The sequence below is a fragment of the Zonotrichia leucophrys genome, chromosome 21 (genome assembly GCF_028769735.1).
Source record: "Zonotrichia leucophrys gambelii isolate GWCS_2022_RI chromosome 21, RI_Zleu_2.0, whole genome shotgun sequence".
In the NCBI taxonomy this organism is placed as follows: Eukaryota; Metazoa; Chordata; class Aves; order Passeriformes; family Passerellidae; genus Zonotrichia; species Zonotrichia leucophrys.
This window is the reverse complement of record NC_088190.1, coordinates 2,003,514-2,027,085: the sequence shown is the minus strand read 5'-3', so window position 1 is coordinate 2,027,085 and position 23,572 is coordinate 2,003,514. Positions and strand designations below refer to the sequence as shown.

The following is a 23,572-nucleotide window of genomic DNA, read 5'->3' as shown; positions in this document are numbered from 1 at the left end:
TTCCCTGTGTCTGTGTCAGTGTGTGAGCATTGAGGAATCGTTTATTTGTCACAAGCACGTGCCACCATCTCCAGCAGAATTCAGCCTTTGTGGGGCTTTTTCACTTCTCGTGATCCCTCAGGAATTCTGAGTCATCTGAGGCTGTTTGAAGTGAGGGTTGGGAGGTAAGAACTATGTTCTTGCACCCTGCTGGATGTTAATAGAGACAATTTGCTAATTGCTTCCTGCTGAGTGGAAATGCCTCCTTTGCTGGAGGAAGGTTTGGGGTGGAGGTTCTGCACCAGGCACATCTGTGCAAGTTGTCAAACAACAGCATTTTGGGGAAATTATCTTTTCTGTTGTTTCTAGGAACTGAGAACCCCAGTGGAAAAAAAAAAAAAAAAAAGCAGAATTTTTTTGTGCTCGTTTCTCAAGTTCCTGCCAATATTTCTCTTTGTTTTCTTCCCTGAGAGAAAGGAAGCACAACCTGGCTCAGGGTGCTGAGCTGCAGAGTTCTGCTCGTGGTGCCAGGGAGGAGATGTTTGAAAGTGTGAAAAATGTGTATTTTATTATTGGCTTTTCTCAAATATTAAAATGAATATTATATGTGTTGTGTTAGAAAGTAATGCTGTATTAATTCTCTTGAGTAGTGTGTTAAATATAGCTTTAGGTTATAAAAATGTTATATTTTTAGGTTTACTTCTAGGTTATAAAAATGATGCTATGTAGGATTTTTTTTTAAAGAAAGGATTGCAGGGAGATAGCAGCCACAGGACACCTGAATCTTTCAGGGAAAAAGAATTTATTGCAACATTATCAGAAGAAACAAACTCCTTCCTGCCTCGAAGGCGCTGTTGGGATTCAGAGGAAGAAGCTGAGGATGACCAGCCAGAATCCTGTGTTTGAATGGAATTTATGCATCATGTGTGAGGTGTATGAATATGCAACAGGTTATTGTTTTTAAGGGTTAATCCTCTGCTCGTGCTGCCCAGAAAAGGTACCTGGACTGTCTGTAACTATTTTTCTTATATTGTCCTAATTCAAATTGCCCAAATTATTATTACTCTAATTGCATTACTATTTTTATAACCATTTCATTGCTATCAATCTTTTAAAATTTTAAAAACAAGCGATTGGCGTTTTTCTCAAAAGGGACCCAAACCCTTCTGTCTGTGCTGTCCCAGCCCAGGACTCCCATCCCGAGGGCCCAGCAGAGCTCCAAGGTGAACCTGCCCAGCTCAGAGCTGCAGTTTCAACAGCAGCCCTTTATAAATAGGACGGGCTCAGCTGCTTAGCAGCCTTATCTCCACCAATTACAGGGATAAGAGCTGCTCCTGCTGCAGGCTTCAGGCCTCTTACAAAATGTTGAGCAACAGCAGGGCAGTGGCTGGGCTGTGGGAAGGGCAGCCTGCCATTTGAAGGGTTTATTTTTGAGCAGCCAATGTAAATTGTCATGGCTGTGAAAAATGAGCATTTATTATTGCCTTTTCACAAGTATCAAAATGAATATTATATGTGTTATGTCAAAAAGTTATGCTGTATTAATTATCTTAAGTAGTGTGGGAAATATAGTATATTAATATTTAAATATATAAATATTTAAATATATTTTTATTTAAATATAAATATACTCAAGAAAGGGATGAGATAATCAAGAAATTCTTCGCACAGAGATAACAGCAACAGGTGATTGGTGTTTTCCACAGTGGGGATTCATCACTTTCACCCTGGTGAATTTGGAAAAGCCCATCCCAAGAGCCAGCCCTGCTCAGTGAGTGCTGGCTGTTTTGTCCATCCTGGGATGGTTTTTCCCTTCAGGTTTCAGGGCAATGTTTGACTCCCTAAAGCTGAATTCCTGCCTAGTGTCATGTTCTGGTGTCCCTTTACACTTTGAGAATCCCTTTCAGCACATTCAAGACATTTGAGGCTCTGAGATCTCATTAACCCCACAGAGCTGTGAATTGTTGCCTTCATTCCTGGCTCTGGGATGAAGGACTAAGGAAGAATTTTGCCTCAAAATCCTGTACTTTCAAGAGTGGTGTAACATGGCCGGTGGTATTTTCCCACATCTAGCAACTGCTTCTTCTTTTTCAAGTCTGTTACAGCCTTTACTGACCATCGGTTATTTACAGCTCCCTGGTTCCCCAAAAACAAATTACTACATAAAGGAAGAAGAAAAAAAAAAAATCCCCAAGTGCCACATGATGTAATTTGCTCTTACTGTGTGAGTTCATCCTGGTGTGATTTATCCCATGAGTGTGGCCTCTTTAAAGCAGAACATGCAATTTTGAAATTACAAAACCCGATAGGTTTGGTAACTGAAGAATTGTTTTCTCACTGGCATCCACCCAGGCACTTGATCCTCCCTCTGCTGAAGTTGTGACAAAGCTGATGATGATTCTGAGGTACCAAAACCTTTTATATTTTTCTTTTTTTCAAGTAGAGACTTGAGAATGTTTTTTTTACATTTCACCACTCAAATCTGTATTTGAGACGAGTGATCCTCACAAAGTGGTGTGGGCTGTGGAGCAGTTTTGTGTCACAAAGGGCATTTCCCAGATGATGAAAGGCCGGATTAAGGTAAAAGTTGGTGACTGATATTGTGAGCAGGGCGTGAGGGATGTGCCAACACCACACCCGGGGCGAAGGGCGGTGTGAGCGCAGGGAAAAGGCAGCAGGAGAGCAGGGGATGGTGCAGTGTGTGCCCGAGCTCAGGGGCATGGAGCAGGTGAGAGAAATGGGTGAGGGATGGCGTGGTGGGAGCTGGGATGGCTGGAGGGATGGGATGTGTTAGGAAAATTAGTCCACAAACACCAGAGGTTTATGTCCAAAAAGGAGACTGAAGAATCCTTTTTTGCTTTATTCGAATAAAGGGAGAGGCCATGGGGCATTCCACTGGGGTTTCTCCAATTTTTGGAGGACCCAGCCTCCTTTTTATCCCAATTTCCCGGCCACGTTTCCCTTCTCTCTTTCCCCATTTCTGAGGTACTTGAGAGGTTCAAACTTCCCCAACCACCTGATCCCAAAGATTCCCCTCTAATGTATAACCCTCCCTTTTCATTTTTAATTCTTATCGAATTTAGGGGTTTTTCTTCCCCATTGTTTCTTTCATCTTTCAATGTCTAATTTCATTTATCAGCAAACCTAAAGTTTATTTGTAAAAGCAAATATCTTTTTCCATTCATCAACCAGTGGAATCCTTCCCATGGTTTCTTTTATCTTCCAGTGCTGCTTTTATCTATCAGCAGACCCACGGCTTGTTTGGAAAGACAAATCCACCATTCCTCTCAGATGGGATGGGATGGTTGAAGATGTGGGATGGTGGAGGTGGGGAGACAAGGAATGGTTGGAGGTGGGATGGGATGGTGGAAGTGGGGTGGTGAGGGGTGAGGTGGCTGCAAGGATGGGATGGTGGAATTTGGAGATGTGACTGTGGGGTGGTGTGAGGGGTTTGGGATGGTTGGAGGGGAGGGATGGCTGGAAATTGGAGGTGTGATGGTCCAGGGGCTGAGGGGTCGTGTGAGGGGTGTGCGACGGCCGGAATTTGACGGTGTGACTGTGGGGGGCTGTGAGGGGTGTGCGATGGCCGGAATTCGGAGGTGTGACTGTGAGGGATGTGGGCTGGCTGAACGTGCCCGCCGCCCGTATCCCCCACTGGCACCTCCAACGCGGGTAAAACCCGATGCAATCCCAGCTGCTACAGCCCACCCAGCTCCCCCGCGGTTAATGACCGCTAATTAGCGCTAATCAGCCCTCGGGCCGGAGCCGGCCCCGCGCAGCCGCACCGCCCGCGCCTGCGCGCCGGGCCCGCGGCCGAACCGCGCCTGCGCGGGGGCGGCGGGGAGGGGACGATGGAGGCGCGCAGGGCCCGCCGGCCCCGCGCCCCTCACAGCGCCCAGCGCCGCCAGCAGCGCCGCGGGGCCCGGCCCTGAGCCACGCCGTGAGTCGGGGCGCCGGGGGAGCTGCGGGGAGCAGCCCGCGGGGTCCTGAGGGGAGAGCGGGGCGGGTGTCCCCGGTGCGCGTGTGTGTGTCCCCGGTGCGCGTCCCTCTGTCCCCCCGGTCCGTGTTGCCGGTGCGCTTCCCTCTGTCCCCTGCCCCGTGTCTGTCCCCGCCGGGGCCGCTCCGTGCCCGTGTGTGTCCTAAGTGCCGCATTCCCTCATCCCGGTGGCTCCAGGGCAGCCCCGAGGCCGGGGAACCCTTCCCGCAGGGATGGATCACGGGCCAGCCCCGCTGGTTGCCCTCCGAGGCCGGGGAACGCTTCCCGACTGAATTTGGGGGTGAATTCCAGCTTTTTAGGGACTGAATTTTGGGGCGAATCCCACCTTTTAGGGGCTGAATTTTGGGTCTTTTTTAGGGAAGACCCTCAGGGCTGCTCTCCCCACACAGCTCAGGAGGTGAAACGAGCTCATCCCGGGGCAGTTTGTGCCGGCCAGGACAGGGTATGGGTCCTGTTTCCATCCTGGAATGCTGATTTTCTCCCGTTTTCTATCATCAGGGCTGTTAGGGAGTGGGGATTAATTACAGGACAGTAAAAAACCTTTCTCTGTGTTGTCATTACAGCGAGGGCCGGATTTGCTGTTTGCCCCCCGAGGTCCCACCCTGGGTTCGGGTGCCCGGGCCGCGCTGGGTTCGGCAGATGAAGGGTTAATAAATGGATTTGTTTTGCCTGGGCCGGGCACGCGTGATGCCCAAAGTGCCCGGGTTTGGGTGGAAATAGCATTTGGGTGTGTAATCAAAACCTAAAATTGTATCTGCAGCCAGGCTGCCGGCTTTTAATAGGGGTTGTGGTTCTCTGCAGGCTCGCTGGGATATGAAGTTCTAAACTAAACCAAGCTTTGTCTGTCTGATGATGTCTGTCTGTCTGTTCCATCATTTTTGTGTGTGTGAGAGGGGGTTTAGTGCCTGGGGATGGAGTCATAGGCATGGAACCTCTGCTGGAGTGCTTTATTCAGCAAAATTCAACAAAAGAAAGCTCACAGAGCAGAGTGATCAAGCACACAGTGCTCTGTAGCAGTGGGACAGGAGGTGCAGTTTTACACAGAACATTGTCCCATTATGGCCCAAGAAAAAGTCAGTAATAAAGCGCAAAATGAGTTTTGAATTACTGATATAATTTCTGAGAAATCACTTGGTGATTTCTTAGAAATTGCTTGGTTAAAGCACCGTGAGGATTTTGTCAGGATGGACCCTACAGTAATCCTATAACCAGGATGATTTAGGGCAGGGCATTGAGCAGGAAAAGTTTGTTATGAAAGAACAGCTTACAAGTGTGGTCGTTATAAAATAAAATTAAATACCCTGGTGATTTGCAGCTCCTGGGGTTGTATAAAGGTGGTTTGATGAAACCCTTGGGAAGTTCTTGTTCAGGGGAGCGTGGAATGAAATTAAAAATGGGAAAGTGCAATAAAACTGGAGTTGGATATGTGTGAGAGGCGATTCTCCCGGCTGCTGTGTCACCATCACAGATATTTGTTGTTAAATGTTGACACTTTCTCAGTTGTCCTTCGTTCTGCAGTGCTGGACATTGAAATACTTGCTTTTCTCGTGTTGTTTTTATTTTGGCCATGATTTAAAACAGAGCAGCCTTTTCATGAGTTTGTTACCATGTGCTTAAAGGTTTTTTGGATCCCATCCTGGAAGCTGTTCAGTGGCAGTTTTGTCTTATGTCAAGTCTGCTTATTCAATAAAGGTCTTGTGAGGGAATGTTAATTAAACAGTACATGGTGTAAGCTGTGGTTAAAACATCCTGAATTGGAAAGCATTACATGGAGGGAATATCAAGTTCTTAGGCTGTATTTAGTATGTCTGTGCACTTCTTACTTCCAGTTTTGTGCTAATCTGATTTTCTTTACTGTCAGCATCTGTCAGATGAACATTCCTCAGTCAAAGCCACGTGGAAACACATCTTGCTTATTACATAAATTATTCTCTGCTTCCTTTGCCCAACTAATGGGCACAAAATTTATATTTCAGCTCAAATTGCCTAAAAATAGAGGCACATTTTGCTAATCTTAGCTGGACAGAGTTGCAGCTCTGTTGCAATGGCTGTTTCCCAAGCCGTGGTCGTCAGAGGTGACACAGCCATGAGTGACCCCAGTTAAACATTGATACCTCTCAAGGGCAGGGTGCTATAAATCATTAATGGCTGGCATTAATTGCACCTCTCTGCAGTGATGCTCTCCTCGGGTAAGCCTAAGCTACAGCACGAGCAGAAACACTTTCTCATTTGATTAGGTGGTGCTGTCTGATTTAGTAATGAGTCTGAAATTACAGCTGGGTTTTGTGGATGGTTTTGTTGTCTGCAGGTTGGGGTTCTGGTGAAATTATGGGGATTTCCCTCAGATTCCCTCACTGGGTGATGATTTCCCACAGCCACACTCCATTTTTATGCACCAATGTTTAGTTCTCTCTGTGCAGGATGAGGTTAAATGATGAGGTTTGCTGTTTTCTGGGGAATTTCCCCCAGATTCCCTCATTGGGTGATAATTTCCCAGAGCCCACTCCATTTTTATGGTTACACCAATGTTTGGTTCTCTTTGTGCAGGATGAGGTTAAATGATGAGGTTTGCTGTTTTCTGGGGAATTTCCCCCAGATTCCCTCACTGGGTGATGATTTCCCACAGCCACTCTCCATTTTTATGGCAGCACCAATCTTTAGTTCTCTCTGTGCAGGATGAGGTTAAGTTATGGGTTTTGCCATTCTCTGGGGAATTTCCCCCAGATTCCCTCACTGGGTGATGATTTCCCACAGCCAAACTCCAATTTTATGCACCAATGTTTAGTTCTCTCTGTGCAGGATGAGGTTAAATTATGGATTTTGCCATTCTCTGGGGAATTTCCCTCAGATTTCCTCACTGGGTGATGATTTCCCAGAGCCACTCTCCATTTTTATGGTAGCACCAATGTTTAGTTCTCTCTGTGCAGGATGAGGTTAAATTATGGATTTTGCCATTCTCTGGGGAATTTCCCCCAGATTTCCTCACTGGGTGATGATTTCCCAGAGCCACACTCCAATTTTATGCACCAATGTTTAGTTCTCTCTGTGCAGGATGAGGTTAAATGATGGGCTTTCCCATTCTCTGAGGGAATTTCCCCAGATAATCTTTGTTGGGTGATGATTTCCCAGAGCCACACTGCATTTTTATGGTTACACCAATCTTTAGTTCTCTTTGTGCAGGATGAGGTTAAATTATGGATTTTGCCATTCTCTGGGGAATTTCCCTCAGATTTCCTCACTGGGTGATGATTTCCCACAGCCACACTCCATTTTTATGGCAGCACCAATCTTTAGTTCTCTCTGTGCAGGATGAGGTTAAATTATGGATTTTGCCATTCTCTGAGGAATTTCCCCCAGATCCCCTCGTTGGGTGATGATTTCCCAGAGCCACACTCCATTTTTATGGTAGCACCAATGTTTGGTTCTCTCTCTGTGCAGGATGAGGTTAAATTATAGAATTTGCCATTCTCTGGGGGAATTTCCCCCAGATAATCCTCATTGGGTGATGATTTCCCACAGCCACATTGCATTTTTATGCACCAATGTTTAGTTCTCTCTGTGCAGGATGAGGTTAAGTTATGGGTTTTGCCATCCTCTGGGGAATTTCCCCCAGATTCCCTCACTGGGTGATGATTTCCCAGAGCCACTCTCCATTTTTATGGTTACACCAATGTTTAGTTCTCTCTGTGCAGGATGAGGTTAAATTATGGATTTTGCCATTCTCTGGGGAATTTCCCCCAGATAATCTTTGTTGGGTGATGATTTCCCAGAGCCACACTCCATTTTTATGGTTACACCAATGTTTAGTTCTCTCTGTGCAGGATGAGGTTAAATGATGGAATTTGCCATTCTCTGGGGAATTTCCCCCAGATTCCCTCACTGGGTGATGATTTCCCAGAGCCACACTCCATTTTTATGGTTACACCAATGTTTGGTTCTCTCTGTGCAGGATGAGGTTAAATGATGGAATTTGCCATTCTCTGAGTAATTTCCCCCAGATATCCTTGTTGGGTAATAATTTCCTAGAGCCACACTGCATTTTTATGGTTACACCAATGTTTGGTTCTCTCTGTGCAGGATGAGGTGGGAGCTTCACTCAAAGTGATGAAAACATTGGGAAAAACATCTGCAAATTTTTACTGAACCAACTTTTCCCCCTGTGTTGGAATCAGCTGAGGAATGTGCTGCACTCTCATGGATACCATTTGTTTATGGTTTAGTGTTTGTTCATCCACTGAAAGTTGGTTTCTATTTTTATTCTGATATTCTGATAAGATTTCTTCTCTATTGCTTCAAGTAATGATGACAGCTTGCCCACAAGATCTCTACATCTTCTGCAGTTATTTCAAGTTTGTTTTGTTTTGGTTTTGTGGTTTTTGGTTTTTTTATGTCTGCAAAGCTGTGCTCTAACCAGCTGTTTATCTCTCATTTGTGCTGGTTCTTCGTGGAACTGAAATTTGCACATTTGTCCTTCTTTTATCCTGTTTGTTTTGGATCATCTCCCCAGTTTGTCAGAAATGAGTTAAGGGCTTAGGTATTGTCCTCCAGCTTGTTTTTGTCTCTTTTATTCCAAAAGCTGGGGCTTATTAAGGTTATTTCCATGGCATTATCTGACAGGGGTTGATGGGTTTTTTTTCTCTTTGAGTATTTTATTTTTTATGGTTTTTCCTGACTTTATAGTTTTCCTGTGCCTTGATTCCTTGGCACATACTTAAAGCTTTTTTTTTTTTTTTCTTTTAAATAGCTAAAAAAAATTAATTTTATCTCTTGTGTAACTGAAGACACAAATCTGTGCTGGGCCCCTTCTCAGTCTGGGAACACAGTGGTCATTTTTAATTCCAGGAACTTCTGATTACCTTGAAGAACTTCCCAGATTCTTTGGGGAGGTCTTTATTAGTGTGTGCAAACTGTGTGTTAGTGTCACATGCTCCTCCAGATTTTCTTGCAGGGACTTTAAAACACTTTAATTGCTGTAAAATAATTATAAAAACCCCTGGCAGAGCTGCACCTTGGTGAGCAGTGCTGAGCAGGGAATGGCTCAAAGCTCCTCTGGACAACTCCAGGAGCTCCTTGATGTTAACCACAACTCCAGTTTTATTGCAGTTTCCCATTTTTAGTTCCACTCCTTTTCCCCTGAACAAGAACTTCCCGAGGGTTTCATCAAACCACTCTGTACAATCCCAGGGCATCCCCCAAAAGAGCTGCAAAGAGATTTCATTTTATTTTATAACGACCATGCTTGTAAGCTGTTCTTTCATAACAAACTTTTCCTTTTCAACGCCCTGCCCTAAATCATCCTGGTTATGGGATTACTCTAGGGTTTTTTTGATGTTATAACATGCTACTGAGAGAAGAGGGATTGAGATAGCAAATTTCTGTTTTTCCTTGAGCCACCCCAGGACAATCCCCCAAAGGAGCTGCAAGGCTGCACATCACCAAGGGATTTTATTTTATTTTATTTCCCTTTCCTCTTTCCTCTTTCCTCTTTCCTCTTTCCTCTTTCCTCTTTCCTCTTTCCTCTTTCCTCTTTCCTCTTTCCTCTTTCCTCTTTCCTCTTTCCTCTTTCCTCTTTCCTCTTTCCTCTTTCCTCTTTCCTCTTTCCTCTTTCCTCTTTCCTCTTTCCTCTTTCCTCTTTCCTCTTTCCTCTTTCCTCTTTCCTCTTTCCTCTTTCCTCTTTCCTCTTTCCTCTTTCCTCTTTCCTCTTTCCTCTTTCCTCTTTCCTCTTTCCTCTTTCCTCTTTCCTCTTTCCTCTTTCCTCTTTCCTCTTTCCTCTTTCCTCTTTCCTCTTTCCTCTTTCCTTTTTCCTTTCCTTTCCTCTTCTAAGCTGTTCTTTCATAACAAACTTTTCCTTTTCAATGCCCTGCCCTAAATCATCCTGGTTATAGGATGACTGTAGGGTTTTTTTGATGTTCAGCCTGTTGTGATAACAAATTTCTGTTTTTCCTTGATCCAGCTGCAGCCACCACTGGAATTCGAAGGAAAGCTCCGTTCCCTTTGCAAACACTGAGGTTTTTCCTGTCCCTCTGCCCTGCAGGGATTGAATTTGTGCCTGGCTGAGGTTCCTGCAGCGGCAGCATGGAGGTGAGTCGGGAGAAGCTGTGTGCCAGCAAGGCCGATGGCAGCTCGGACTCTGCCTACCAGTGCTCGGCGTGCCACGGTGACCAGGACTGGGGCAGCACCAGCCGGGGCCGCGCCAAGGCACGCAGTTTGTCAGCTTCACCTGCCCTGGGAAGCACCAAAGAGTTCAGGTGAGGCCCCTGCTCCTTCCCCCTGCTGCTAGAATAAACCAGATTTTGGTACTTTTGAAATATGGCCATGAGGGATTCGGAAAATGCACCTCGGAAGGTTCAGAATGAAGGTGGGGTGTTGGCTGAGAGCAGGCTCAAATCAGAGTTTCAAAACAGGTGTCTGCAGAGCTCAGAGTCTCCAAAAAATTGTTAAAAACCTGCATGTGAGGCAGCAAAAAGTAACTTTGTGTTTGCAGACGGTTTCAGACCCATCCTTTTTTTTTTTTGGAGCCAACTTTCTGGTCTCATTCTAAAAATGCACCTTGGAAGGTTCAAAAGAAGGTGGGATGTTGATTAAGAGCAGGCTCAAATCAGAGTTTCAAAACAGGTGTCTGCAGAGCTCAGAGTCTCCAAAAAATTGTTAAAAACCTGCAAGTAACTTTGTGTTTGCAGATAGTTTCAGAGCAGTGAGAAACACCCATTCTTTTTTTTTGGAGCCAACTTTCTGGTCTCATTCTAAAAATGCACCTTGAAAGGTTCAAAACAAAGGTGGGGTGTTGACTAAGAGCAGACTCCAATCAGAGTTTCATGGCTTGTCAAAACAGGTCCAATCTCCAAAAAATGATCAGTCAACAGTAGAGACAATTCTTCAGACTTTTATGAAAGCTCAAGCCAGAGCTTTAGTGTTGTGTGTAAGGCAGCAAAAAGTAACTTTGTGTTTGCAGATGGTGTCAGAGCAGTGAGAAACACCCATTTTTTTTTTTGGAGCCAACTTTCTGGTCTCATTCTAAAAATGCACCTTGGAAGGTTCAAAACAAAGGTGGGGTGTTGACTAAGAGCAGACTCCAATCAGAGTTTCATGGCTTGTCAAAACAGGTTTCTGCAGAGCTCACACTCTCCATAAAATAATCAGTCAACCATAGAGACAATTCTTCAGACTTGTACAAAAGCTCAAGCCACAGCTTTAGTGCTGTGTGTTAAAAACCTGTGAAAAGTAACTTTGTGTTTGCAGACACTTTCAGAGTAGTGAGAAACACCCATTCTTTTTTTTTTTTTGGACCCAACTTTCTGGTGTCATTCTAAAAATGCACCTTGGAAGGTTCAAAAGGAAGGTGGGATGTTGATTAAGAGCAGGCTCAAATCAGAGTTTCATGGCTTGTCAAAACAGGTATCTGCAGAGCTCAGAGTCTCCAAAAAATTGTTAAAAACCTGCATGTGAGGCAGCAAAAAGTGACTTTGTGTTTGCAGATAGTTTCAGAGCAGTGAGAAACATCCATCTTTTTTTTTTGGAGCCAACTTTCTGGTCTCATTCTAAAAATGCACCTCAGAGGGTTCAGAATGAAGGTGGGGTGTTGGCTAAGAGCAGGCTCAAATCAGAGTTTCAAAACAGGTGTCTGCAGAGCTCAGAGTCTCCAAAAAATTGTTAAAAACCTGCAAGTAACTTTGTGTTTGCAGATGGTGTCAGAGCAGTGAGAAACACCCATTTTTTTTTTTGGAGCCAACTTTCTGGTGTCATTCTAAAAATGCACCTTGGAAGGTTCAAAATGAAGGTGGGGAGTTCAAGGTGGGGTGTTGACTAAGAGCAGGCTCAAATCAAAGTTTCATGGCTTATCAAAACAGGTGTCTGCAGAACTCAGAGTCTCCAAAAAATTGTTAAAAACCTGCATGTGAGGCAGCAAAAAGTAACTTTGTGTTCGCAGACACTTTCAGAGCAGTGAGAAACACCCATTCTTTTTTTTTTTTTTGGAGCCAACTTTCTGGTCTCATTCTAAAAATGCACCTTGAAAGGTTCAAAACAAAGGTGGGGTGTTGACTAAGAGCAGGCTCAAATCAAAGTTTCATGGCTTGTCTGCAGAGCTCCAAAAAATAGTCAGTCAACAATACAGACTATTCTTGAGATTTTTACAAAAGCTTTCACTCAAGCCAGAGCTTTTTCACTCAAGCCAGAGCTTCAGTGCTCTGTGTTAAAAACCTGCATGTGAGGCAGCAAAAAGTGACTTTGTGTTTGCAGACACTTTCAGAGCAGTCAGAACATCCATTCTTTTTTTTGGAGCCAACTTTCTGATCTCATTCTAAAAATGCACCTCAGAGGGTTCAGAATGAAGGTGGGTGTTGGCTGAGAGCAGGCTCAAATCAGAGTTTCATGGCTTGTCAAAACAGGTGTCTGCAGAGCTCAGAGTCTCCAAAAAATTGTTAAAAACCTGCAAGTAACTTTGTGTTTGCAGATAGTTTCAGAGTAGTGAGAAACACCCATTCTTTTTTTTTTTTTGGAGCCAACTTTCTGATCTCATTCTAAAAATGCACATCAGAGGGTTCAGAATGAAGGTGGGGTGTTTTCTAAGAGCAGGCTCAAATCAAAGTTTCATGGCTTGTCAAAACAGGTCCAATCTCCAAAAAATCATCAGTCAACAGTAGAGACAATTCTTCAGATTTTTACAAAAGCTTTCACTCAAGCCAGAGCTTCAGTGCTCTGTGTTAAAAACCTGCGTGTGAGGCAGCAAAAAGTGACTTTGTGTGTTTGCAGGTGGTGTCAGAGCAGTGAGAAACACCCATTTTTTTTTTTTTTATTTTGGAGCCAACTTTCTGATGTCACTGCAAGGCTCCTGTCATGTGGGCAGAACTTCTGCTCTGCTGATCTTTGGACCTGCTGTAAATATTGAGCGGCGTCAGGGGCAGCGCCATGTCGGGACCTTGTGGGAGGCTCAGCAGGGCCTGTTCACCTTCCTTGTGCTGGGGCTGGCCCTGAGAACATGGGCAGAGCCCCCAGGGAGCTGCTCAGCAGATGCAGTTCCTGTGCAGAGCTCCTGCTTGGCTGGTAGGAATGTTCTGGGGAGGCAAGAGAGGCCACGGGTGAGGCTGAGGGCACAGGGGTGGTGGCTGAAACCTTGAAAGGTCAGGGGAGAACTGCTCTGGGTTTGTCGTTCAGGGGGTTTGGTGCTTTAGGAAAAGAGCTGCTCTGGGTTTGTCGTTCAGGGGGTTTGATGCTTTAGGAAAAGAGCTGCTCTGGGTTTGTAGTTCAGGGGGTTTGATGCTTTAGGAAAAGAGCTGCTCTGGGTTTGTCATTCAGGGGGTTTGATGCTTTAGGAAAAGAGCTGCTCTGGGTTTGTCATTCAGGGGGTTTGATGCTTTAGGAAAGGAGCTGCTCTGGGTTTGTAGTTCAGGGGGTTTGATGCTTTAGGAAAAGAGCTGCTCTGGGTTTGTCGTTCAGGGGGTTTGATGCTTTAGGAAAAGAGCTGCTCTGGGTTTGTCATTCAGGGGGTTTGATGCTTTAGGAAAAGAGCTGCTCTGGGTTTGTCATTCAGGGGGTTTGATGCTTTAGGAAAAGAGCTGCTCTGGGTTTGTCATTCAGGGGGTTTGATGCTTTAGGAAAAGAGCTGCTCTGGGTTTGTCATTCAGGGGGTTTGATGCTTTAGGAAAAGAGCTGCTCTGGGTTTGTCATTCAGGGGGTTTGTTTGATGCTTTAGGAAAAGAGCTGCTCTGGGTTTGTCATTCAGGGGGTTTGATGCTTTAGGAAAAGAGCTGCTCTGGGTTTGTCATTCAGGGGGTTTGATGCTTTAGGAAAAGAGCTGCTCTGGGTTTGTAGTTCAGGGGGTTTGATGCTTTAGGAAAAGAGCTGCTCTGGGTTTGTGGTTCAGGGGGTTTGATGCTTTAGGAAAAGAGCTGCTCTGGGTTTGCAGTTCAGGGGGTTTGTTTGGTGCTTTAGGAAAAGAGCTGCTCTGGGTTTGTAGTTCAGGGGGTTTGATGCTTTAGGAAAAGAGCTGCTCTGGGTTTGCAGTTCAGGGGTTTGTGTTGATGCTTTAGGAATAGAGCTGCTCTGGGTTTGTATGTTCAGGGGTTTGATGCTTTAGGAAAAGAACTAGCTCTGGGTTTTGTGGTTCAGGGGTGTTGATACTTTAGGAAAAGAGCTGCTCTGGGTTTGTCATTCAGGGGTTTGTTTGATGCTTTAGGAAAAGAGCTGCTCTGGGTTTGTAGTTCAGGGGATTTGTTTGATGCTTTAGGAAAAGAGCTGCTCTGGGTTTGTCATTCAGGGGGTTTGTTTGATGCTTTAGGAAAAGAGCTGCTCTGGGTTTGTGGTTCAGGGGGTTTGATGCTTTAGGAAAAGAGCTGCTCTGGGTTTGTAGTTCAGGGGGTTTGATGCTTTAGGAAAAGAGCTGCTCTGGGTTTGTAGTTCAGGGGGTTTGATGCTTTAGGAAAAGAGCTGCTCTGGGTTTGTAGTTCAGGGGGTTTGATGCTTTAGGAAAGGAGCTGCTCTGGGTTTGTCGTTCAGGGGTTTGATGCTTTAGGAAAAGAGCTGCTCTGGTTTGTCGTTCAGGGGGTTTGGTGCTTTAGGAAAAGAGCTGCTCTGGGTTTGTAGTTCAGGGGGTTTGATGCTTTAGGAAAAGAGCTGCTCTGGGTTTGTCATTCAGGGGGTTTGATGCTTTAGGAAAAGAGCTGCTCTGGGTTTGTAGTTCAGGGGGTTTGATGCTTTAGGAAAAGAGCTGCTCTGGGTTTGTAGTTCAGGGGGTTTGATGCCTCTGGGAAGTGTCTTCTGAGGGCTGTGCTCTGTTGGAGCTCTGGTTATTCTGTAAGATTTGATATTCCTGGTGGTTTGCCCTTCTCTACTCAAACCTTTCACTCAGTCTGCATAAAAACCTCTAAATTTTTGTGTATTTTCTGGCTAAACAGCTCCTTTTTGAACCAGCAGTGCTCTGTCTTCTGAGGGCTGTGCTCTGTTAGAGCTCTGGTCATTGTATAAGATTTAATATTTAAATTGTGCTGTAAAACCTGATGGTTTTCCCTTCTCTACTCAAACCTTTCAGTCAGTCTGCATAGAATGTCTAAATTTTTGTGTATTTTCTGGCTAAACAGCTCCTTTTTCAACCAGCAGTGCTCTGTCTTCTGAGGGCTGTGCTCTGTTAGAGCTCTGGTCATTGTGTAAGATTTGATATTCCTGGTGGTTTGCCCTTCTCTACTCAAACCTTTCACTCAGTCTGCATAGAAACTCTAAATTTTTGTGTATTTTCTGGCTAAACAGCTCCTTTTTGAACCAGAAGTGCTCTGTCCTCTGAGGGCTGTGCTCTGTTGGAGCTCTGGTCATTCTGTAAGATTTGATATTCCTGGTGGTTTGCCCTTCTCTACTCAAACATTTCACTCAGTCTGCATAAAAACTCTAAATTTTTGTGTATTATTTTCCAGCTAAACAGCTCCTTTTTGAACCAGAAGTGCTCTGTCCTCTGAGGGCTGTGCTCTGTTGGAGCTCTGGTCATTGTGCAAGATTTGATATTCCTGAGGGTTTGCCCTTCTCTACTCAAACATTTCACTCAGTCTCCATAAAAACTCTAAATTTTTGTGTATTTTCTGGCTAAACAGCTCCTTTTTCAGCCAGCAGTGCTCTGTCTGTTGTGGGTTTCAATCAGGGTAATTGCTTCTGAGATTTTCCTTCATTAGGATGCTCTGCAGTCGTTGTGTGGTGTCTTCAGTGCAGAGCTGAATTGTCTCAAGGCATTTTGCTGCTCAAGGCAGGCAGGAAATGCTGGGCAGCTCCAGGTAGCTGCCCAGCTGCTGGGAACTGATAAATAGATTTCCTCAAAGATGTGTAATTCCCAGGGCATTGCTGCTCATTCTTAGCAGAGGCAGCCTGGCTGGCAATAACTTGAGTTTCTGTTCACTCTTTATTGTGGAATCTCAGGGAGAATTTACACCCCTTATTAATTAGGGCTTGCACAGGAATGTTATGAAGGTCAGACCAGATATTTAAAGCCTCAAATGGGAACAGAATTTGGCCAATTACTGGGAGTGGCATCAAATAATGACCTGTGTTGGGAGAGGGCAAAAATTGCAGTTATCTGGGAGCAGCTGGAGTGGGGCAAGAGGTGGGAGGTGATGCTGCCAGGGTGTTATTGAACCATGCTAATGCCAAGGGTAATTGTTCACAAGCAGATAAAGACTTATCTTCCCTTTGCCCACATTGATAGGCACGTTAATCTCTTGTTATGTCAGTCCTTGCTCATTTTTCTCTTTTAGTATCAGTGAGGTAAAGTTTATCAAACACTTAGTAATGCTCTTATCTGACTGGGTCAGTCATGCCTGGATTACAAATGCAAAAGAAATTATTTTGGTTTTGTTATTGGAATTCAGATCTTAGACTGGCATATTTTATTGGGCAAGGAACAAATAAGATGTTGCTGTTGTTCCTTAATGATATGTTTAACCTGTGATCTGGTTTTGATTTTTATTAAATTTCTGAGGGTTTTTTTAGCTCTAGGACTGAGTCATCAGGCTGGCCTGGGCTGCTGTGTAACACACAATGGAAGGCACTGCCGTGATGATTGGTGCAAGCAAGATGTGATTGAATTAAGCCCAGGAAATAAATGTTTCCCCTTTTTTATAATGGAATCATTCTAATAGCAGTCACATCATGCTTCAGCAGTTCCATGGCCTGAGCGAGTTTTGCTGCCAGTTCCAGGAGTTGGGGAGGAAGGTGAGGCAGAAGAGTTGTGGCTTTCTGCAGCTGAGCTGATCCTGGAGCCAGGAATGACCCTGGCTCCTGGTGGATTCAGTTCTGAGGATGAATGGCACCTCAGAGCCCCTGCTTCTTTGAGACAAATATTTTATTAGAGAAATAAATGGGGGAAACAGCAATTCTTCTTCAGCCTGTTCAAAATTGCAGCCTGATACTGCAAACACAAATCTCCATGTGCTTAGAGTTGAATTTATTTGATTAATTTATTAATTTAAATGATCAAGACACTGTGATTAAAAACATCTGGAGGTGTTTGTGGTTGTGTTCACAGGGGCCTCAGGATGAGATGAGAATCTTGACTCCATGTTTCAGAAGGCTGATTTATTATTTTATGATATATATTATATTAAAAGAAAATGATCTATTAAAACTATACTAAAAGGATAGAAAAAAGGATTTTATCAAAGTTTGAAAAGAATAAAAAAGAATTATAAAAATGATATATTAAAACTATGATAAAATTTTTTTTCTATTTTACTAAAGTTTGAAAAGAATAAAAAAGAATTATAAAAAATGATATATTAAAACTATGATAAAATTTTTTTTTCTATTTTACTAAAGTTTGAAAAGAATAAAAAAGAATTATAAAAAATGATATATTAAAACTATGATAAAATTTTTTTTCTATTATTTTACTAAAGTTTGAAAAGAATAAAAAAGAATTATAAAAAATGATCTATTAAAACTATAGTAAAATGATAGAAAAAATATTTTATCAAAGTTTGAAAAGAATAAAAAATAATTATAAAAAATGATATATTAAAACTATAGTGAAATAATAGAAAAAATATTTTATCAGAAAGTTTGAAAAGAATAAAAAAGAATTATAAAAAATGATCTATTAAAACTATAGTAAAATGATAGAAAAAATATTTTATCAGAAAGTTTGAAAAGAATAAAAAAGAATTATAAAAAATGATCTATTAAAACTATAGTAAAATAATAGAAAAAATATTTTATCAGAAAGTTTGAAAAGAATAAAAAAGAATTATAAAAAATGATATATTAAAACTATAGTAAAATAATAGAAAAAATATTTTATCAGAAAGTTTGAAAAGAATAAAAAAGAATTATAAAAAATGATATATTAAAACTATACTAAAAGGATAGAAAAAAAAATTTATCAAAGTTTGAAAAGAATAAAAAAGAATTATAAAAAATGATCTATTAAAACTATAGTAAAATAATAGAAAAAAAATTTTATCAAAGTTTGAAAAGAATAAAAAAGAATTATAAAAAATGATCTATTAAAACTATAGTAAAATAATAGAAAAAAGGATTTTATCAGAAAGTTTGAAAAGAATAAAAAAGAATTATAAAAAATGATATATTAAAACTATAGTAAAATAATAGAAAAAATATTTTATCAGAAAGTTTGAAAAGAATAAAAAAGAATTATAAAAAATGATCTATTAAAACTATAGTAAAAGAATAGAAAAAATATTTTATCAAAGTTTGAAAAGAATAAAAAAGAATGGTAATAAAATCTTGTGACTGCTCACAGTTCTGACACAAGTACTTGTCATTAGTTATCAAGTAAAAGCAATTTTCTAAATCACATTCTAAAGCAGCAAAACTTGGAAAAGCTGAAGCTTCTCAAGAGAAAAAAATCTTAATAAAAAGGTTTTTCATAGAATATGTCCATGACTGGTGTTGGAGAGCTCCTTGTCAAGCAACACATGGGAAACCCAAAGCCCTCAGAGGGGAGAGCACTCCCTGAGCTGTTTTAGCTGTGTTTATACCAGATTCAGCCATTCTAAAAAATGTGCTTTTAGGTGAGATGTGGTGCCATGAGAACCACAGAATAAAAGCAAAATGTGCTTTTGGGTAAGGTGTAGTGCTTTGAGAACCACAGAATAAAAATGTTGTATGCAAAATGTGCTTTTGGGTAAGGTGTAGTGCTTTGAGAACCACAGAATAAAAATGTTGTATGCAAAATGTGCTTTTAGGTGAGATGTGGTGCCATGAGAACCACAGAATAAAAATGTTCCATGCAAAATGTGCTTTTAGGTAAGGTGTAGTGCTGTGAGAAGCACAGAATAAAACTGTTCTATGCAAAATGTGCTTTTGGGTAAGGTGTAGTGCTTTGAGAAGCACAGAATACAAATGTTCCATGCAAAATGTGCTTTTAGGTAAGGTGTAGTGCTGTGAGAACCACAGAATAAAACTGTTCCATGCAAAATGTGCTTTTAGGTGAGATGTGGTGCTTTGAGAAGCACAGAATAAAACTGTTGTATGCAAAATGTGCTTTTAGGTGAGATGTGGTGCTTTGAGAAGCACAGAATAAAAATGTTCTATGCAAAATGTGCTTTTAGGTAAGGTGTAGTGCTTTGAGGACCACAGAATAAAACTGTTGTATGCAAAATGTGCTTTTAGGTAAGGTGTAGTGCTGTGAGAAGCACAGAATAAAAATGTTCCATGCAAAATGTGCTTTTGGGTAAGGTGTAGTGCTTTGAGAAGCACAGAATAAAAATGTTCCATGCAAAATGTGCTTTTGGGTAAGGTGTAGTGCTGTGAGAAGCACAGAATAAAACTGTTGTATGCAAAATGTGCTTTTAGGTGAGATGTGGTGCTTTGAGAAGCACAGAATAAAACTGTTCCATGCAAAATGTGCTTTTGGGTAAGGTGTAGTGCTGTGAGAAGCACAGAATAAAAATGTTCCATGCAAAATGTGCTTTTAGGTAAGGTGTAGTGCTTTGAGAACCACAGAATAAAAGCAAAATGTGCTTTTAGGTAAGGTGTAGTGCTGTGAGAAGCACAGAATAAAAATGTTCTATGCAAAATGTGCTTTTAGGTGAGATGTGGTGCTTTGAGAACCACAGAATAAAAGCAAAATGTGCTTTAGGTAAGGTGTAGTGCTTTGAGGACCACAGAATAAAAATGTTCTATGCAAAATGTGCTTTTAGGTGAGATGTAGTGCTGTGAGAAGCACAGAATAAAACTGTTGTATGCAAAATGTGCTTTTGGGTAAGGTGTAGTGCTTTGAGAAGCACAGAATAAAAATGTTCCATGCAAAATGTGCTTTTAGGTGAGGTGTAGTGCTTTGAGAAGCACAGAATAAAACTGTTGTATGCAAAATGTGCTTTTAGGTGAGATGTGGTGCTTTGAGAACCACAGAATAAAAGCAAAATGTGCTTTTAGGTAAGGTGTAGTGCTGTGAGAAGCACAGAATAAAACTGTTCCATGCAGGCACTGGGAAGCACTCTGGGTTCAGGGAATGCTCTTTGCCCCCAGCTCTTGGTGCAGAGCAGGGTTGGGGCTGGAGCAGGCAGGGGCAGTTTGTCTGCACATCTCACTGTCTGTCCTTCTGCCCTCAGGAGAACACGTTCCCTGCATGGACCATGCCCAGTGACCACGTTTGGACCAAAGGCCTGCATGCTGCAGAATCCCAAAACCATTATGTGAGTACTGCTCCAGAGTGGCACTCTGCTCTGCTGGGGCACAGAAAATCACTTGGCTGTTTTGCTGCTTCCACTTTGGTCACCCCACAATCAGAATTCTCAGAATCAGAGACCTTTTAAAGATCCCAACCCCTCAACTCAGCCCTGGCACCCAGTGCCACACCCAGGGGTGGTGACTCCAGCACCTCCCTGATTCCTGGGAATTCACAGATTTCCCCCAAATTCTCAGAATCCCCAGGTTGGAAGAGACCTTAAAGACCATTGAGTCCAACCCAGCCCCAACCCCTCAACTCAGCCCTGGCACCCAGTGCCACATCCAGGGATGGTGACTCTACCACTTCCCCAGTTTCTGGGAATTCCCAAAATTCTCCCAAATTCACAGAATTCCCCCAAATTCTCAGAATCCCCAGGTTGGAAGAGACCTTAAAGACCATTGAGTCCAACCCAGCCCCAGCACCTCAACTCAGCCCTGGCACCCAGTGCCACATCCAGGCTTTGTCACACACACCCAGGGATGGGGACTGCAGCACCTCCACAGTTCCTGGAATTCCCAAAATTCCCACAAATTCACAGAATTCCCCCAAAATCACCAGGTTGAAAGAGACGTTAAAGATCATTGACCCAACCCCTCAGCTCAGCCCTGGCCCCCAGTGCCACATCCAGGCTTTGTCACACACACCCAGGGATGGGGACTGCAGCACCTCCCTGGGCAGCCATCCCTGAACTTTATCACCTTTCTCTAGAAAACTTTATTACATTTCTGTGAAAAACTCCTTCCCAATATCCAACCTGCATTTCCCTTGGTGCAGCTCAAGGCTGTGCCCTTTGGTTCTGTCATTTCCTGCAGACAGAGCCCAACCCCAGCTGAGCACAGGCACCTTTCAGGAGCTGTGCAGAGTGACAAGGTCACCCCTGAGTCTCCTTTTCTCCAGGCTGAGCACCCCCAGCTCCCTCAGCACTGTGTTTGTATTTTATGTTTGTATTTTACCTGTTTTTAGAGGTTTTCATGTTGCTTGGTTGCCATCCTGGGGTCAGTTTTGCCAAGTTGGCATGACCTGCAAATCCATAGTTTAGTGTTTAAAAGGGCAACTCCCATATTTCCAGCTCAATAAAAATTCTTTATTGCACCACCAGGGGAGGGAGAGGAGCTGTTCTGTGTGCTGTGAAATCTGAGGGCAGCCTTCTCCCTCCCTTGGTGATCATGTTTAAATTTGTGCTTTCAATTTTTCTGTTTGGTCTTTGGTACTTTCAGTTCAAGCAAGTTTGCTTTTAGACTGTTGATAAATGTGGGAATAAGGGCTGGTTTCTGCCTGGTGGGGCAAATAACCATTTTCATTTTGTAGATTGACAAAGTTCAAGTGTTGCTTTCTATACTTAATAAATGGGGTCCTGCCTTGGCCAGGTGAGGAATTTCAGGTGGTGCTCCCTGGTTTTGGGTGGCCCTGGCACAGAGGTGTCCAAAACCAGGTTGGACATGGCTTGGAGCCACCTGAGATGGTGAAGCTGGGACTGGATGGGCTTTAAGCCCCTTCCAACCCAAACCATTCTATTTTTTACCCCTTAAAAAAAAAAAAAAGTTTTCTTTAATTGCTCTTCCAGTTAACAGTAAGTCATTGCTGTCAATATTTATTTGCCCAAATCTCTGCCTCACTAGACTGTGACCTTCCTGGTGATATCCAAGCCTTTCCTGGGAAATCCAGCCCGGCTCCCTCCCTTTGGCAGCTCAGAGCTTCCTGGTTCTCCCTGTGCTGAGGAGCCCTGGGCCTGCAGGCCAGCCCAGCTCGTGTTCCCCCCCTGAGTGGGAATTTGTGGTAGTGTGTTGTTAAGTTTCTTGTGTTATTCCCCCAATTTATGTATTGTTCTCCCCTATTATGTGTAAAATGGTTTCGTTCCCCCAGTTTTTCCCGCCACAGCCCTGATGGCCGTTAGGTTACCATGGTTACCCCTGTGTCTGTCACCCAAGTTATATAATTTCTCCTGCCCCTTTTTCCCTTTTTAGTAAAACTTTTCTCCTCCCTGGGCTCAGTCAATCACCCCCCCACTCCTCCTGGTTTTCCAGAACTTTCGTTCCCCTGGAGGTGTTGGTTGGCTGGGGTCCTGGGGCCCCTCCCGTACCTTTTGATTATTGGTCTCCATGGAGTGTCAGTTCTGTGAAGTTCATCCCCTCACCTTTCCCGATTGGCTCTGCCTGTACCCACCCCGCTCCTTTATAATCCTGTTTTCACCCCTATGAAAAAACTTTTTCCCGGTTGGTTTCCCCGCATTTGGATCCCGCAACACCTTCCATAAACCGATGTTTAACCCCCGGGAAATGGTCAGCTCCGTTCCTCCCCAATACCAGCGGTGTGAGGCACAGCCCGAGGCCCTCAGACGCCGAAGGGCGCTGGCCAGGAATTGCAGAGGGGCGTCGGCCTTTCGCCCTCAGCGAGCCGGACTCTAAACTTCGAGCCACATATGCCCCCCTCTGCACCCCTCCTTTATAATCCTGTTTCACCCCCTATTGGAAAAACTTTTTCCCGGTTGGTTTCCCCGCGTTTGGATCCCGCAACACCTTCAATAAACCGATGTTTAACCCCCGGGAAATGGTCAGCTCCGTTCCTCCCCTATACCAGCGGTGTGAGCCAGGTGCAGCCAGCACAGCCCGAGGCCCTCAGACGCTGAGGGGCGCTGGCCGGGAATTGCAGAGGGGCGCCGGCCTCTCGCCCTCAGCAGCCGGACTCTAAACTTCGAGCCACATATGCCCCCCTCTGAAGGAATTTGCTCCTCCCAGGGGCTGGCCCAGCCCTGGGACATAAAACCAGCCCAGGATCCTGCCAGGGAAACCTTGGGCTGGGAGCAGAGCTGCCCCAGTCAAGGATTTGTTTGAAAAAGCAAATTGGAAATTTGCTGCACACGAGGTTTTGTGGGTTTTAAAAACAAGCAAAACCTTGTTGGTGTTTTTTTCCCTCTGCTGTGGGTGATTTTGTTAAACTCTCCTCACTGGAGAGATTCTTTTTAACAGAAATCATAGTTTTTATGTGCAGGTTGAAATTAAGAAAGGTTTGGTGTCTCTTTCAATACAACCAGCAGCTCTAGAACTTGCAAATCTGCTTTTTGATGAGCTGATGAATGGAATGAATGCTCAGTGAAGAAAAGGATCAGGGGCTTGTGCTCTTGAGAGAAAGGGAAATCAAATCCCTGTTGATTTTTCTTCAAATGGGATTTTCTTTATGAAACCTTGCCTCGAGGATCTGGAGTAAAACTTTTCCACAGGATTTTTTGTAAAGCCTCCCAACTTTTTATTGGAACTGATTGAAATCTTCAGTAGAAGAAAAAAACATTTTTTAAGGGAAAAATGAATTCCTCTGAGGTTGCAGTTATTAATAAGTGATAAAAGCCTCAGCCTTTTATTTTATTTGGAGCTGTTGCATTTGCCTGAGCCCTGGAAAGAAAACATGAAGATCTTAAAGCAAGTTATGAATAACTT

The 23,572-nt window shown here is 43.4% G+C and overlaps 1 protein-coding gene across 1 annotated transcript in view; it reads left to right on the top strand.

Moving 5' to 3' along the window:
* Positions 1-3,815: 3,815 nt before the first annotated feature.
* NADK (NAD kinase) overlaps positions 3,816-23,572 on the top strand; it is a 32,744-nt gene continuing 12,987 nt past the window's right edge. Inside the window, exons 1-3 of the mRNA XM_064730735.1 lie at positions 3,816-3,919; positions 10,011-10,224; positions 20,023-20,106. Of these exons, the coding sequence (XP_064586805.1) occupies positions 10,052-10,224; positions 20,023-20,106 (257 nt within the window). The 5' untranslated portion in view covers positions 3,816-3,919; positions 10,011-10,051. The remainder of the gene's footprint in view (positions 3,920-10,010; positions 10,225-20,022; positions 20,107-23,572) is intronic.